Source organism: Lethenteron reissneri, chromosome 24, assembly GCF_015708825.2.
Source record: "Lethenteron reissneri isolate LAM-NWPU_2019-01 chromosome 24, ASM1570882v1, whole genome shotgun sequence".
NCBI classification, from domain to species: domain Eukaryota; kingdom Metazoa; phylum Chordata; class Hyperoartia; order Petromyzontiformes; family Petromyzontidae; genus Lethenteron; species Lethenteron reissneri.
Window position 1 is genome coordinate 10,400,072 of NC_083802.1, and position 15,603 is coordinate 10,415,674.

General features: G+C 41.3%; 1 protein-coding gene across 2 annotated transcripts in view; it reads right to left on the reverse strand.

The window, feature by feature from the left end:
- Nucleotides 1-1,096: 1,096 nt before the first annotated feature.
- Nucleotides 1,097-15,603, reverse strand: part of LOC133346572 (serine incorporator 5-like) — a 55,825-nt gene continuing 41,318 nt past the window's right edge. The window contains exons 8-13 of one of the 2 annotated variants that reach the window (XM_061558230.1): nt 14,449-14,578; nt 11,469-11,552; nt 9,370-9,439; nt 7,851-7,890; nt 5,595-5,742; nt 1,097-2,955 (exon numbers count right to left, since the gene is read on the reverse strand). In XM_061558230.1, the coding sequence (XP_061414214.1) occupies nt 2,805-2,955; nt 5,595-5,742; nt 7,851-7,890; nt 9,370-9,439; nt 11,469-11,552; nt 14,449-14,578 (623 nt within the window). In that variant the 3' untranslated portion in view covers nt 1,097-2,804. The remainder of the gene's footprint in view (nt 2,956-5,594; nt 5,743-7,850; nt 7,891-9,369; nt 9,440-11,468; nt 11,553-14,448; nt 14,579-15,603) is intronic. The other variant, XM_061558231.1, reaches the window with a different exon arrangement.

Consider the following 15,603-nt stretch of genomic DNA (forward strand, 5'->3'; position numbering starts at 1 on the left):
ACAATGACAATAAACGATCTATCTACATTAACCTCGTGTGCGAATTAACGATACTAAACGACACAGTATTATTCACAGTATGAAATACAATTACTGTGAATGATAAACGAAACTTTTGGTTTCCTCTGAGATCTCTTTTACGAGTGGCAAAATATAGTAGTAGGTTTTTACCCTTTTAAACTGGTACAAAACTGACATCTTTATTCAATGCATCGTGTTTTCAATAACCACAACACAAGTAGTCAAAAAAGCAAACATAAAGAAGCAACTCTGATAATGATAATAATATGCACTGTCCTATTATCATTATCAGAGTTGCTTCTTTTTGTTTGCTTTTTTGACTACTTGTGTTGTGGTTATTGCAAACATGATGCCTTGAATAAAGGTATCAGTTTTGTACCAGTTTAAAAGGGTAAAAACCTACTACTATATTTTGGTTTCCTCTACTACCATTACAATCAATAAAGGTACAAACACGCAAAATATTTTACCTCTCCAATGCATCGTCGCACTCAGTTACCGTGAATGCAGAGACCGATGTCTTCAGGCTTGTAGCGACGCATCAATTCATGACGAATGTTACGCTTTTTCTTGGTTCTTTCGGTAAAGTCACGTAGAAGGGAAGTAATAAAATAATAAAAATAAAACATAATTCTCACGACGTTTCGGCCACAACGCAAGCAGCCGTCCTCATTCTTCACCTGAGGACGGCTGCTTGCGTTGTGGCCGAAACGTCATTCTTCACCTGAGGACGGCTGCTTGCGTTGTGGCCGAAACGTCGTGAGAATGATTTTATTATGTTTTATTTTTATTATTTTATTACTTCCCTTCTACGTGACTTTACCGAAAGAACCAAGAAGATGAATCCCTGCAGTCACGAAAGCTTTAAATCGAAAAAGAATAGTACGCTTACGTCACCGTCGTTGAAAAGTTCACATCAAGATTATTTATAAGGTTCATTTATGCAAATTGAATTTATGTGAAAAGTTATTTAGATTTTTGCCAATTATTATGCTTAGGCTAAATATTGTGATCAACATTGCCACGCAAAGACATTTAAAAAAAAATGTAGAAACAATGCAAACGCGATGGTAAAAACGAGACACAAAGTTAAATATGTTTTTAATAAAATCGCGGATCATTACATGCTTGTTGGTTTTATAACGTATCTTTATAATGCAAAGCATGAAATGCACTAATGACAACAAATACATATAAGTTAAACGAGTAAAAGCATACACGCTTCTTATTTAACATATTGTACTAATAGCAATTATAATGTTAAACAATTCTATCAGGAGTGCTTGTAAGTATAGAAAATAACTTAAAAGTTCATCAGCATATTCTATGAGTGCGATGAAAATCTATGCAAGCGATTATGGGACAAGCAGTTAGGCGAAATTAACTGTGGCAAACGTATCGATATGCTGAAATCATTGTTCTGGAATATAAACCATTTGCTTACATTAAAAGATATGTGTAAATAGAAAGCTGGATAAAATGTATCAAAAAATTGCCTCCAATTGCAACATGTCACTGAAAAGTCTTTATACATTAACATCATTAACAAGAACTTTGAAGATAAGCACTGACCACGTTTTAAGTGTTTACACAGTTGTTAATTTGGTTTAATGTCAAGTTCATTTTCAGAATGTAACTACATTCACATTACTGTGTGAAGTTTCCGGTAATTTACACACAGTGTGTATCTAGTTCTCTATTTGCTCCTCAAACTTTAACCTACTTTTCTACGTGCTATGCTAGTTAATTCATAATTAAAGGGTTGACATCAATTTAATCAGTTTGCTCTTCGAAGCTATTGAATCTGTTTATTAGGACATTACCTGCAAGTTCCATATATATTTTTCTCTCCCTACTGTGGAGATACAGTTTTAATAAAACATTGGCCTTCAGTGGCAACTCTAAACCAGTGGTGGAAATTCTAAATTTACATGGCAAAAGGCCAATCTTCCCAAGGATAAGTACTGTTGACCTCCGACAAAACGGTACTTATTATTTCAACAATGGAGTGATGATAGGCCAAGTCGGTTCCTAACACGGGACTTTAACTGAGAAGTTTCCAACTTTGAGTGAAGTGCCTTAACCAGAGCGTCACCGTGGCCAATTGAAACTCAACACTGGTGCATCATAATTGTTAAACTCGGATTGCAAGAATATAATCATTATGTGTTGCCGTGATGCATTATGGGTTAACATAATTATAAGCGTAATCCATTCTGTGTCTCCACATAATAATACAAATATATTTTAGTCCATCGGCCTATTGGCAACATTTATTTAACAAAGCCTGACTCTACTCTGCTGACGAGACCGAGAATGTTGACACCAGTCCAGCATTTGGCCGCTTAAACAATTTCGCATGATACTATTTGGTCTGGAAAGCCAATACACTGATGGACTAGGAATTATTTGTATTTTTACATGCAGACCCAGAAATGAGTTCTGCTATTTCAATTATATATCAAACACCTGCATTTATTATCTAAATATGTGAAACTAGAAAACCTGAGACAGAATTTGAAGCTTCCTAAAATTATGACCCATAAACTGGTTACGTGGTCCAATTACCAGGGAGCAAACACTCAAATTTAAATCAATGTAAAACATCTCGTATAGAAGCATGCAATATTTACCTGATGGCAAAGTCAGCCATTTTACAGGGACAACAGATTCGGTGCATATAACGTGGGTCACTTAAATCGTGGTAGAGCAGAAATCTGCAACACATGGGGGCACAGCAAAGGCAGGTGGCAAGGTGGGTTGGCATTCCGGCGCGGGTGCATTTAGTCCGAAAAGTCACGACCAGGGCAGCAGAGAGGGGCAAGCAGAGTCCACGTGTAGATGGAGAGGCACACCCAGCATGAAGCCATCTTCACCCAGAAGGTGGACCAACTGCCTTGCGTGAATGCCGTGTCGAGCCGGGCGTTCTCGTAGCTGCCGGGATAAACGTTCAGGTGATGATTCCGTGGTGGGGGAGGCACACAGGGTGGGGGTGTGGTGGGATCCTTCACATTAGAGCTGTGGCCTTATTATAGCTTAGCTCTGGTGCAGTGTGTCGACAAAGGATATCTAATTATGCTTCTTACAATTTTCAAAACTAAATGGCAAGTTGCTACCACTGCAATAAAATACTGCGAGCACCAAACACAAATGTCCCAAAGGAATTTAATTATGAGAAATGTGTTTCACTAGCTATCATAGAATGAATGAAAGTTTATGCAAATAATTGCTGTGTCCCATTGTGTACTGCAGACAAATGATATCAACTTAAACACACACTTAACAGTATACTTACAGCTAAACATTTTTTTTGGACAGATAATGTAATCCTGAACATTTTTATATACATACACATTAAATTACGTTAAATTATGTTGCAACATAATTCCGGCCTCCGTAGTCTTCACCGATGGTTTCTACGACTAATACCAGATGACCAGGCAGTAGAGTTTACCACCTTGCTGAGGAGACACAGTTAAGGTGAAACTGCTATCAGGTTTGCTTTGATTTAAACAAATAAGAACGGGATACACTGATCAGGAGAATTGGCTGCTCAACGAATCATAATAACATTTTGGCAATCAAAAAACCCAACTGAGAGTCAACTTACTTATGCATAATACAAAAAGATAAGGTTAAACATTAGACCAAACGATCCTGCAAATAATCAAGCGTGTAATGATTTACCCCCGTCATAAATTTGCTGAATCATCAAGTTTTGTGGTCAACCTGATGGTAAAGTGAGACAAGTTATTTTTTTTTATCAAGTTGTCTTATTGTTTCTTGCTTTTCGGTCTCATTTGTACAGGTTTGTTGCCCTCATTAACCTGAATTAAACATTTGCGCATATTTGTATGAAGTCTAAATAAGAGATTCACGTATCTTGAGCGAAATAATAGACTTTAATAAACTAATGGGAGCATCATTACACGCCCAGTATTAGGATGGACACTCGCTGCTGAGATCTTTGAAACTGCTGAAATACACGTTAACAACTGTGACACCCCACAGCCAGCTTGCATATTACGTAACAACACCAAAGTGCTTAGGATAACACACCCTGTACTGCTGGGCTTAGTGACACAAAAGTGCTACAAAAAGCAGGCCACACCTTGCTATACAATTACCAGCTGGTGCTTATACTTTTTGAAAAAGCGTTAAAAGACAAAAAAACCCAGAACCATTATATATTCTCAATTGCTGAGACACTGGTGGGCTAAAGCAGTGAACTATTTGTCTTTTGTCAACGTGACACTTTTTTGCTGATTGGCCGTGTCGGGTGGTGGAAGGGTTACGACACATTTATAAAATAACGCAATCTAACCCAAAAACGTTTATTATGAATAATATTGGTCGCGAAAGCCTCCTACGTGTTAAACGGACATCTGTTTAAATCCGCTCGTGTGTTAAAACGCCGCTCGGCATCGATTGTTTTCTCCTCGTGGCATAAATGCAATTTTGTTTAACAATTGAATTACGCCGTGAAATTCCCGTAATGGAATTAACCCTTCTGATTGTTTTGAAAGAGAAGCTCGTCTGGCCTCTAGAGGTACTTGTAAAGGTTGTGACAAGAGGCGGCCTAAATTTGTAGTTTATTTTTAAAACAACGTTATAAGCAGCAACAGGTCCGCCCCCCCTTCCAGTGACCCAGCGGCAACTCCAAGTCAACTTATAAACCGCCGCCCCAGGTCAGTACATCCTAAAAAATCGGTATCCGCTGTGACGACTGCTGGTGATGACACAAGAGAGGAGCCAGTGTGTGGACCTGACCATGTCATCAGGGTCCGTGGCTAAGGAACAAGCATCCGCTAGCAGCGCTCTCTGTTCACAGAGCCTCCGGGATTAAAGCAACAGGGTTCTTTTATCCTTACAACCAACAAACAAAACCGAGAATGTTGTAACCCTGAAATCAGTGGATAATCTACTGCCAAAGACACAGTAAGCTTCTGTAGATTACTCCTTCTCCAGCGCACTGTGTAAGCGTGTCAGTGTCGAGGAAGTGCAACAACTGACGTGTTTTGACAGGCCTGCCTGCCCTGAATACACCCGAGTGCAGCGTGCCTCTCATACTTTTCTCAAAACGTGAGTGGCATTGTACGCCAATGTGGCAGAACGCAACAGTCGCCGTCTTGTCGCATTTAGCTGATGCAATGCGTTTCTCTTGCTGGATATATGTATGAATATAGAAAGCCTATGGGATATATAATTTATTTGACGTGATCAATGTTTTGCAAAAGCAAATTATGTTCATACTATATTAACAAACTAGATGAATAGGCACAAAAGACACCAACATCAAACACGCACACGATGGATGAATAATATTCATGTAAAAGGTAAAGTGCAGCCCTTGATTTGCTTGATCATGCCACTGCAGGCATAAGGCCTTCCTCGTCAGAGGCAGATCTCGAGTAACCCCATCTCAAGAGGGTATTTTTGCCGACTCTTCCGAACCATGTCCAATCGTGATTCCTGGATTTCCTGTCAACCTACGAGCAGCAACCGATGACACATAATGCTGCCCACCCCCCAACAGGAATAAGATGAGAATGCCCATCGGGTCGGTGACTCACCTGAACCAATTGGTGAGTGTCATCATGATGTATAGCGAGGCGAGGAAGTAAACGAAGTGGAAGAAGGAGTAGCTGTACACCACGCCGTCACGTTCGTTAAAGACCACCTTCTGTCCTCCCCCATCTTCCGGCTCTTCGTAGACCGCACCTTGCGAATGGAAACAACGATGGTGTAAGATGTAGCGTAAAACCACGAGGACAGTAATGTTGTTGTTTTTTTCTTTGATCTTACAATGTGCTATCGGTGTCAGGTCGTGTGATGAGGAATGCGTTTGGGTCAGAGCAGTGAATCGCCGTTTGAAACTAATTGTAACATACCGCTAGCAATTTTTTAAACACATAGCAATCCAATTTTTTTTCTCACAACTACAATTATTTATTGTGATTATTGTTGTAGCAGACATTGGTGACCAGGCTGAGACCATTGATTTGCTACACTTCAGAATCCAATTAAATCACAAGGAGATTGCCCAGATGAAAAGCCTGGTCTCAGGTGGTGGCAGCTAAACAATGGAACCCCTGAGTCACCTGGCCACCTCCTGTGAATGCTTAACAAGAAATACAAATACCCTGCAAGCTAACTTCAGTCATCTACTGGGATTATTAGCTCCGTTACAGCATGCTGCATACATGATGGTTTTCAATGGGTTACACAAATCCAGCTGCATTGCTAACAATGCAAAAACTTTTTAAAGACAGATCTTTCATGGATATTGAAACATTTTGGCTGCAAAACAACCGTTGTGCCATGAGTGAAATGCCATCTTGCCATTTTTCCGACATCAAAATGAGAAATGACAAAAGAACATCAATATAAATATGTTTAAACATACAACTGTGCATTAGAAAGCATTATTGCCTTGTGGGCACTGTTTTTGATCTTTATTCATAGCAGTGTGCCAGGATTTTAAATACATCCCGCAGAAGTCACATACTGTAGCCTGCTTCGCCGCATGTGTTGTGAAAGATTACAGCTTAGGGCCCTTAGCAAATGGGGTCAGCCAACTGCACGTAAGTATCGGTAATTCAAACAGATTCACATATTACATTATCCGTGACACCTCAGACATAAACTAAAGGGTTTTCATAAACATGCATTTGGTATAGAAAGGTCTTAAAACAAGGTATGTATTTGCTCCCCACCTTTTCAATTTAGAATAATTTGGGAGATTATTGGATATGTATAGACAAAGAGCACATAACTTATACATTTGGCAAATGCTATGCTATAAAATGTATAACATGTAGCCAACAGCTGTGTCACTCTCAATTGTTGCTTGCTAACACGTGAAACACAACTCATTGCTCAAGCAATCTGTTACTCGAATACAACTACAGATGACAGTATCCCTTTTGTGTACACTCAACAGTTAAAGGCAGCCACTACCGTTTTAATACATTACACATGTACAGAGTGCACTCGAAATTGCTTGGAAAATACAATGAACGCTATTTAATGGAAAAAGGTGATCCCAGACCCAGACCTGTTGCTCAGTCGATCATATTTAGTCTGCATTGTCATAACCGGTCAGGCAAGCTGCCAGCATAACTGACGTGCAAAAAGGTCCACATGGAATGTTATCTCAGAGAGAGCGAGGCATTTCATGCAAGTTGCACCTACTCCCCATCGTTTTCCCTTCCCCACAACAAAGCACACACACCAACGCCGTTGTGACTTTGTTTTGCACCTGCTACAACTGTTGTCGAGTTTCAAACGGGCTAAAAAAAATTTTGAGCGTGGAATAATTTCTCAAACGTATCATTTAAAAAAAAAAAGTAAGGTGAGGTAAAGGTGTCCCTTTGTAAAAACAAATGCAATGGTGGGTTGTAAAAAAAAACGCTGCAAAATGTGGAAGGGTAAAACATTTACAGTTAACTGTCCTTTATCAATGTGTAGATTATCTGGGGTGTGGATCAACCATGCTTGTGAAAAAAAATAAGAAAAGATATGGCATTCCACGCCCATGATAATTAGCTGCTCCTAACACGTTTGTGACTTAGTGGACAATTACTTTAAACCAAAATAAAAACCGGCGATACATTCTTGATTTTGACCCCCATCCTACATAGATGAAGGATTCATCTTATTTTTTCTATCTCTGAATATCCCTATGTTTTTCATTATCTGTGTTTTTTTTTTTATCTGGACCGACCCCCCGTCCTTGGCCTGGATAATTAAGCGTTGACTGTTGGAAACTGCCCGTGGTCTGACGGTGCACGCCTTCTTGAATGAGCGCACGAGACATGCGATCTTACCATCCTCGTCTTGGACGCAGCAAAAACAACAAGACGCCTCCTGAAACAGGACGAAGGGGACGTGTATTAGTTTGCAAAATCAACTTTCAAATGTCAGTTCTCTTGAACAAAACCATGTTTTACCAAACGCAACGGAGAAGTTAATCCTGTTCAGAATGTCTTCAGGTTGCCAGGACTGTCTGGTTTCTCTCTCGTCTTGGTCCAAAACAAGTACTTGTGGTTAATTTGTCTCACGTGCCATTTGCAAACTGTTTACACTTGATCATAAACTTACAGTGTGATCAAGTCATGTTCCTGTAACTTAAGTTTACATTCTACTCCTGCTGCATGTCACGAGACATTTAATGCTCTAATTAAAATGTAACGATAAAACTAACATTTTAACGATCAAATATGTCATCCCATGTTACATTAAATTTGGTGTACTCTAGTGAAATTCCATGTTTGACAATTTAATTTGAACGTCTGTTAAAAATAACTCACAATCATCATTGAGCTATCCACTGCTGGATGAAGGCATCTCAAAGCCGGCACCATTATTAACGGTCACATGATACAAACATCTATCTTACTAAAAACAATTTTATTTTACCAGGTAAGGTCCACTGAGCTTTATAGATCTGTTTCAGAAGTGATCTGGCCACAAATGAGAGCTCTACGAAGTGGCATTTTTCGACACGTGGAGGGAAAAACCAGAGGACTCAGAGAAAAGTCCACGCGACCACGGGGTGAACATGCAAACTCCATATATACGAGTATCAGGGGCTGGGATCGAACCCACAACCTCCCGCGAACCAGGCCAGGGAGATAACATTTCACCACCACAGCACCCCAAGCTGATCTCATCACTCTGGCCGTCTTCCCTCTTTTGATGACAATTCCGTTGCGAGTCTCAACCACTGGCCATCATCCTGTTATAGTGACATGTCGGGTCCATGCCCACTTACTCTTCTTAACCGTCAATATGAAGTCTATGCCGTGTGTATATTTCCTGATTCATGTGTTCCTTTTCTGTCTCTCAGCGCAAATATCCTCAAACTTTTATTTTAAAAATCTTGCCATCCTGGTGATGTCCCAGAAGCATTTGAAAAGTCAAGCTGAGGCTATGCTCAGTCTTAAGTGATGAGGGCTGGAAGCACCAACTAAGCGAGCAGAGGCGTGAAGGGACATCCTGGTGAAAATACACCGCACGTTAAAAGATGCTCGCTTTGTCACCGGTCTAGAATTACCAGCAAAAGCGATCAGCGCTCACAAAATCCATAAAAACATCAACAGAGTAACCAACGCCAACTCCCGTGTACCATTAAAATCCAGTAAGTTGGACTTCAATCGTTGACAATACAATGGTGTGACACCACTTTCTTTTGTTTTTCTCGCAGGTCTATTCCTTCTCACTGCCATTCTCAGGGGCAGGCCGTGACATCAAAAACGTGGCACGGTCGGCAGCCGAAGCACCGCAGGGCTCTGAGAAACGCTGACAGTCGGTCAAACAGTCGGTGCGGGGGAAGGTGTCACTCACTGTCGCAGACGGCCGTTCGTCGCTGGAAATACCCAGAGCAGCCACAGACGAGCGCACAGGGGATCCAACACTACAAGGGTAGGGTTAGGGCAGGGCAGGTGCAAGGGGCAGGGCAGGGTAGGCAATGATAGGACATTTCTATATACAGTACAAAGTCGCGTATCCGACCGTCACATATCCACACTGACAAATTAACTGCCGGCACCCCATGCAGTATTTATGCATCGCGTAACCGCTATTTTAAATACAGTAGATGTTAAAAAATTCGATATTTTCACATCGAGGATTTTTTTTCTTCATGCGGCGTACATTAATTTCCCAATTTTAAATAAATCTGTACTTTATTTTTGTCCAGTAACCTCTTTGGGCACGGTGTAACTGTCATATTTTACCGATGTTCACGTATCCGACATTTTCACATATTCACCTATACCTCAGTTCCCAGCGAGTCGGATGAGCGATGTTGTACCGTACAATACATATTTTAAAAAAAGTGCATTACACTTTCTAATCAGAGGCAATCTCTGAAGAGCTGCATCCACAAGGAGTGTATTTGTTTTCTTAGGTTTTTTCGATAAAGTCACGTAGGTAAAAAATTCAAATTAATAAAAGTAAAATAAAAGTAAAATAAAAATCACGACGTTTCGGAGGCAACACAAGATTTGTGCTCCAATTACAGAAGATGTATTAATCGGCCAGCAACGAAGAGCACCGCACTTCCTTGTAAATGAGCTCGTTAGCCAGAGAGAAAGAAAGTGGGGAAAGGTTTGTCAGGAAGTGTAGCCAGACTACAGGGGGGGAGGATTTGGATACTCGGTTGCACGCTGTGTTTTTTGCCATTATTTTTCTGTAACTCTTCAAAGCAAGCACACTTTTGGTGGCCGATATACACGTTCTCAAGGACGGTCACAGCATACCGTGCTTTCGGATGTGCGTCTGCGGCCGTCTGCAATGCTCTTCCTTCCGATATTAGGAAGCCACTGGAGCTATGCACTTAAAGCTAGACTGAAAACTATTTTTAAATCCTTTATATTAAGTTCGCTTGCTTGCTTGCGTGATTGCGTGCTTACTTGCTTGCTCACGACCGTGCAAATCTTTCGGTCGTTTTTTAACACACTTCCCGTGATCCAATCGAGCTGACATTTTCCACACAGACTCGTTGTGCGTGACAATTCATTTTCGTGAAAATTTTTCCCAAAATTTTACATTGTTTAGGGAATTTTTTAAAATATTTAATTACCAATTGCTTAATGCTGGCAGACAATCATCTGACCCATAGGTGGCAGCCATCTCAAGCCAGAGGACGAGAGGACTCTAGCCGCCACGCATATAAAGGATTTAGAGTGAAAAACTTTGTTTTTACGGGTTAATTTTTTGAACTGATTTTGTGTTTAGTTTGTTGTCCTTCCCTTCGCACCTCTTGATTAGCATGGTTGGCTGCTTATGGTGCGAAAGAACTTTTAAATACATTTACTACTGATCCATGAGAAATTTGAAAACGGCTTTGACGTAGTAGCATCAATTTGAATCGGGTGACAACGAATATGGAAATCGGCAAGACGTGGCGGAACAAGAAGCCTCCGCTGAAACGGTGGGCCTGCCTGCCTGACCTCGTGATAAAACTAGGAATGAACTTAGATGGAGATGATTGCACTTTTTATTAGTAAGGTCTAAGAATAGATTACAATAACAAATCTACGTTTTGTTACAGAAGCATCTCATTGATTGTTTTGCTTCGTTAAATAAACAAGTAGACATGTTTGATTAAATTATCGGGAAAGTTGCGACTACGAATATTCTAGCTTACTAAAACTACAGACACTGCAAGGGAAAGGCGGACTACTGCGCAGCATGGTATGCATGTGTTGATCGGAGTGCTTACTTTAAACTCATATTTATACACGTTGATCACCCAACAGGGACCAAAGGCCTGCGCTAAGTAGGATGCTTCATTACTTCCATGTCAGGCAGAAAGGGAAGCAAAGGAGGATAAATACGAAACAAAAGTCAGAAAAAAAGAAAACATCACCATGCACGTAAAAAACAATTAAACACATACTCACTAAAATAAGAATAAAGATGTAATAATAATAATTCACCCGGGTGATTTGGTTGGATTCTTGAGATTCAGGGGCCATGAGTAGATTGTTAAACATTGCAGTGAGTGGTGGCATCTCCAGCAGCTGCAGGGAAGATGTGAACCCACAACATGTAACACTTACACGAGTCTATTCTATATCCATATTCCCAAACCTCCGCTTAGCACGGGTGGCAACGTACGGTGCAAAAGAAGTGCAACATACATAGATACATTATACCCCTACTTGCAAACAAAACATAACTCATCTGATTCATTAATTTTCTCATCAACGATTCGTTTTTTTTATTATCCAGCTATCATGCAACTCGTACACTCACTATGGGGACCTCATTTGCCAGTAAAAATATGATAATTGGTTCTTTACCCTTCTATCTGGCAACAAAACTGACACCTTTTTGCAAGGAGTCATGCTTGCATAGACCGCAATACCTGCAGTCATAATACAAACAAAAGAACATAACTCTGATAATGTGCACTGTCCTTGAAGTTGATTGGTCCACACCCGAGACAGCTTTCCTTAGAGCCTAGTCTCATATGGGTTGGACCAGATGACGCCAAAAGGCGCACAACTCAAGGACAATGCACCATCAGAGTATGAGAGCTCGGGGCAAGCATCTACACTATGGGGACCTCATTTGCCAGTAAAAATATGATTATCATATTTTTGGCGTCATCTGGTCCAACCCATATGAGACTAGGCTCTAAGGAAAGCTGTCTCGGGTGTGGACCAATCAACTTCAAGGACAGTGCACATTATCAGAGTTATGTTCTTTTGTTTGTATTATGACTGCAGGTATTGCGGTCTATGCAAGCATGACTCCTTGCAAAAAGGTGTCAGTTTTGTTGCCAGATAGAAGGGTAAAGAACCAATTATCATATTTTTACTGGCAAATGAGGTCCCCATAATGTAGATGCTTGCCCCGAGCTCTCATACTCTGATGGTGCATTGTCCTTGAGTTGTGCGCCTTTTGGCGTCATCTGGTCCAACCCATATGAGACTAGGCTCTAAGGAAAGCTGTCTCGGGTGTGGACCAATCAACTTCAAGGACAGTGCACATTATCAGAGTTATGTTCTTTTGTTTGTATTATGACTGCAGGTATTGCGGTCTATGCAAGCATGACTCCTTGCAAAAAGGTGTCAGTTTTGTTGCCAGATAGAAGGGTAAAGAACCAATTATCATATTTTTACTGGCAAATGAGGTCCCCATAGTGTAGATGCTTGCCCCGAGCTCTCATACTCTGATGGTGCATTGTCCTTGAGTTGTGCGCCTTTTGGCGTCATCTGGTCCAACCCATATGAGACTAGGCTCTAAGGAAAGCTGTCTCGGGTGTGGACCAATCAACTTCAAGGACAGTGCACATTATCAGAGTTATGTTCTTTTGTTTGTATTATGACTGCAGGTATTGCGGTCTATGCAAGCATGACTCCTTGCAAAAAGGTGTCAGTTTTGTTGCCAGATAGAACTCGTACACTGTTATAGATGACGGGTTTTGGTAAAAGTGCAATAAAAATATTTATTTGCAAATGCAAAAAGGATTTTCTGTAGTGTTACTCAAAAGAGCTGCCAATTCCCTGTTAAGGATTTAATGGCACTAATCACACCTAATGATAATACTTATGTGACTTTTGTAACTTTGAATGAATGCGATTATTAGTTGCAATTTCTATCAGGTCATGACGGCTTTTCCCTTTAACATTCCTATTGCTCTATGCATCCTGTACCATTCCCGTTCTGAGGGCAACATCGGCACGTGAAATAAAGATCGATTGTTTGACTGATTGATATCAGGATGCACCCGCTACAATCTGTACAGCATGGCGTCGCTGTCTGGGCAGACGAAAGGGCATTGCGCAAGCGAGCAAAGAGTGTTTGGGGGGTTTGTGCCAAGCCAACGTGACTCTCGCCGCAGGCGAATACAGGGATGAGTATTACCACGTGGATGCACAGAAGCAAGGAGTGAAAAGCAAAATATTGTTCTAGCGACTGTGGGAGGACACACATGGAGCTCAACGTTTAAACTGGGCCTGCTGGGGGCGAGTGGTGTTTTACGTAGCATACAGGCAGGCGTGTTTGCACACATGCACGCTGCGGCATCGAAAACAAATGTCCCAAAAAAATGAGCGGTTGCATTGTAATCACTGGCCGGGGACTGTGCGGGGCATATATAATATTTATTTGGGCAGCAAGAGGCCTATGATGGAAGCTGCATTACAAGCAGATTGCTATGGAGAAATGTGGAGTTTGAGTATCTGCCCCTCGCATCTGTAGGTTTTCCCAGGGCACCCTGGTTCCTCCAGATCCACAAAAAGCAATCAGGCAAAACTCCACCACCAGAAAAAATGGTCCTGACTCATTTACTTGTGAGGGTTATTGCAGGTCCATGTGTCAAACTCCCTGGATCCCATTCCATCTTGCTCATCACTCTTCACCTCATATCACCACACTCTTGTTCTTGAGCAATTTCTTTATTATTATTATTATTTTGTGATTGTCTGCTCGTCTTGCTCAGACAGATGACAGCCGCTTCATCGGCAGTGCGGAGGGCCCTGAGACCACCTTCGAGCTCCGTTCAGAGGGGGCACTCGTCGGCAACGGGTGACATTGTGATAACGACGAGTGAAAGCGAGCGCAGTTTTGTTATTGTCCTCTCCCTTTGCTTTCCTCAACAGTGATTTTAGGTGATACCTAACAGTTATTGCAAAACCTATCCAGTTCAGTTAACTTTATCAGCTGAGAACCTCCTGAAACTGTGAGTCGCTTCTGAAAACTCTACAATCTCCGCGATGGTGAACGGTAGATTTAAAAACATCTATGGCAGAAAGGAAGCTAATGGGTGCAAGACTTGTTTGAAGGCTAGCAGCTGATCTACCTAGCTGCCTCTACATTGTTACACGAGACTGTGGTAGTGAGGGCCACTGATGGGGAGCCCTCGCGGTGATGAGGCCGGGTGTGACAGAGGTGCGGTCGGGAGCTCACCATGCGAAGAGCACGCAGCCGTACATGATGATGGAGCCCACGATGGCGACCACCGTGTCACCGATCCGCTGCCCATCCTCGCTCGAGCTTGGGAAGCAGATCGTCTGGTTCATTCCGCTCGCATTGATGACTACAGTTACACAGCAAAGGCATCATAACATGTTTTGTTCAAGACGTTCAACAAGTTTCAATATAGTTACAAAAAGTCAAAATAAACAAACAAAAAATATTCAATTCCAAATGGCATATGGATCAGAAACATGGACAAAAGACAAGGAAGATAGAACAACATCTGAAACATGTGCCAAGAAGCATGGAGAGGTAAATGCTTGAAATTAAACTGAGAGACAGAGAAAGAAGGGCACGTGGATTAGAGAACATATGCAAGTTAGAGACATGTTGACTGTGATGATTGTTTTTTTACCCTTCTATTTGGCAACAAAACTGACACCTTTTTTACAAGGAGTCATGTTTGCATCGACCACAATACCTGCAGTCATAATACAAACAAAAAACACAACTCTGATAATGTATGAACTGTCCTTGAAATTGATTGGTCCACACCCGAGACAGCTTTCCTTAGAGCCTAGTCTCACATGGTGTTGGACCAGATGACGCCAAAAGGCGCACAACTCAAAGACAGTTGTGTTTTTTGTTTGCATTATGACTGCAGGTATTGTGGTCGATGCAAACATGACTCCTTGTAAAAAAGGTGTCAGTTTTGTTGCCAGATAGAAAGGTAAAACAAACAATTATCATATTTTTTACTGGCAAATGAGGTTACACGTTGACTGTACCAAAAGTGAGTGGGCTTGGGCAGAACATGTTGCTCAAAGGTACGTTGGCTGGTGGTCAAGCCAAATGACAGAGTGGTGGTCAGAGGGAGCACGCCGAAAAGCGAACCCACAGCAGGGTTTGAGCAACATAATAATCTTGTGTGCAGGAAGTAAAAGGACTGTTACAACGCAAGGCCATGGAAGATAGAGAAGGCTTGGGGAGACGATCAAGGAAGATGATTTGCCCGTCATAAGCATATAAGAGCCATTACAATAACCTCAGAGCTGGTAGTGCTTTTTGTGAAGAAAAAAAAACTACAATAAAAAACAATTGTGTAAATTAACACAGAAAGCCATCACAAAATAAAAGCATTATGGG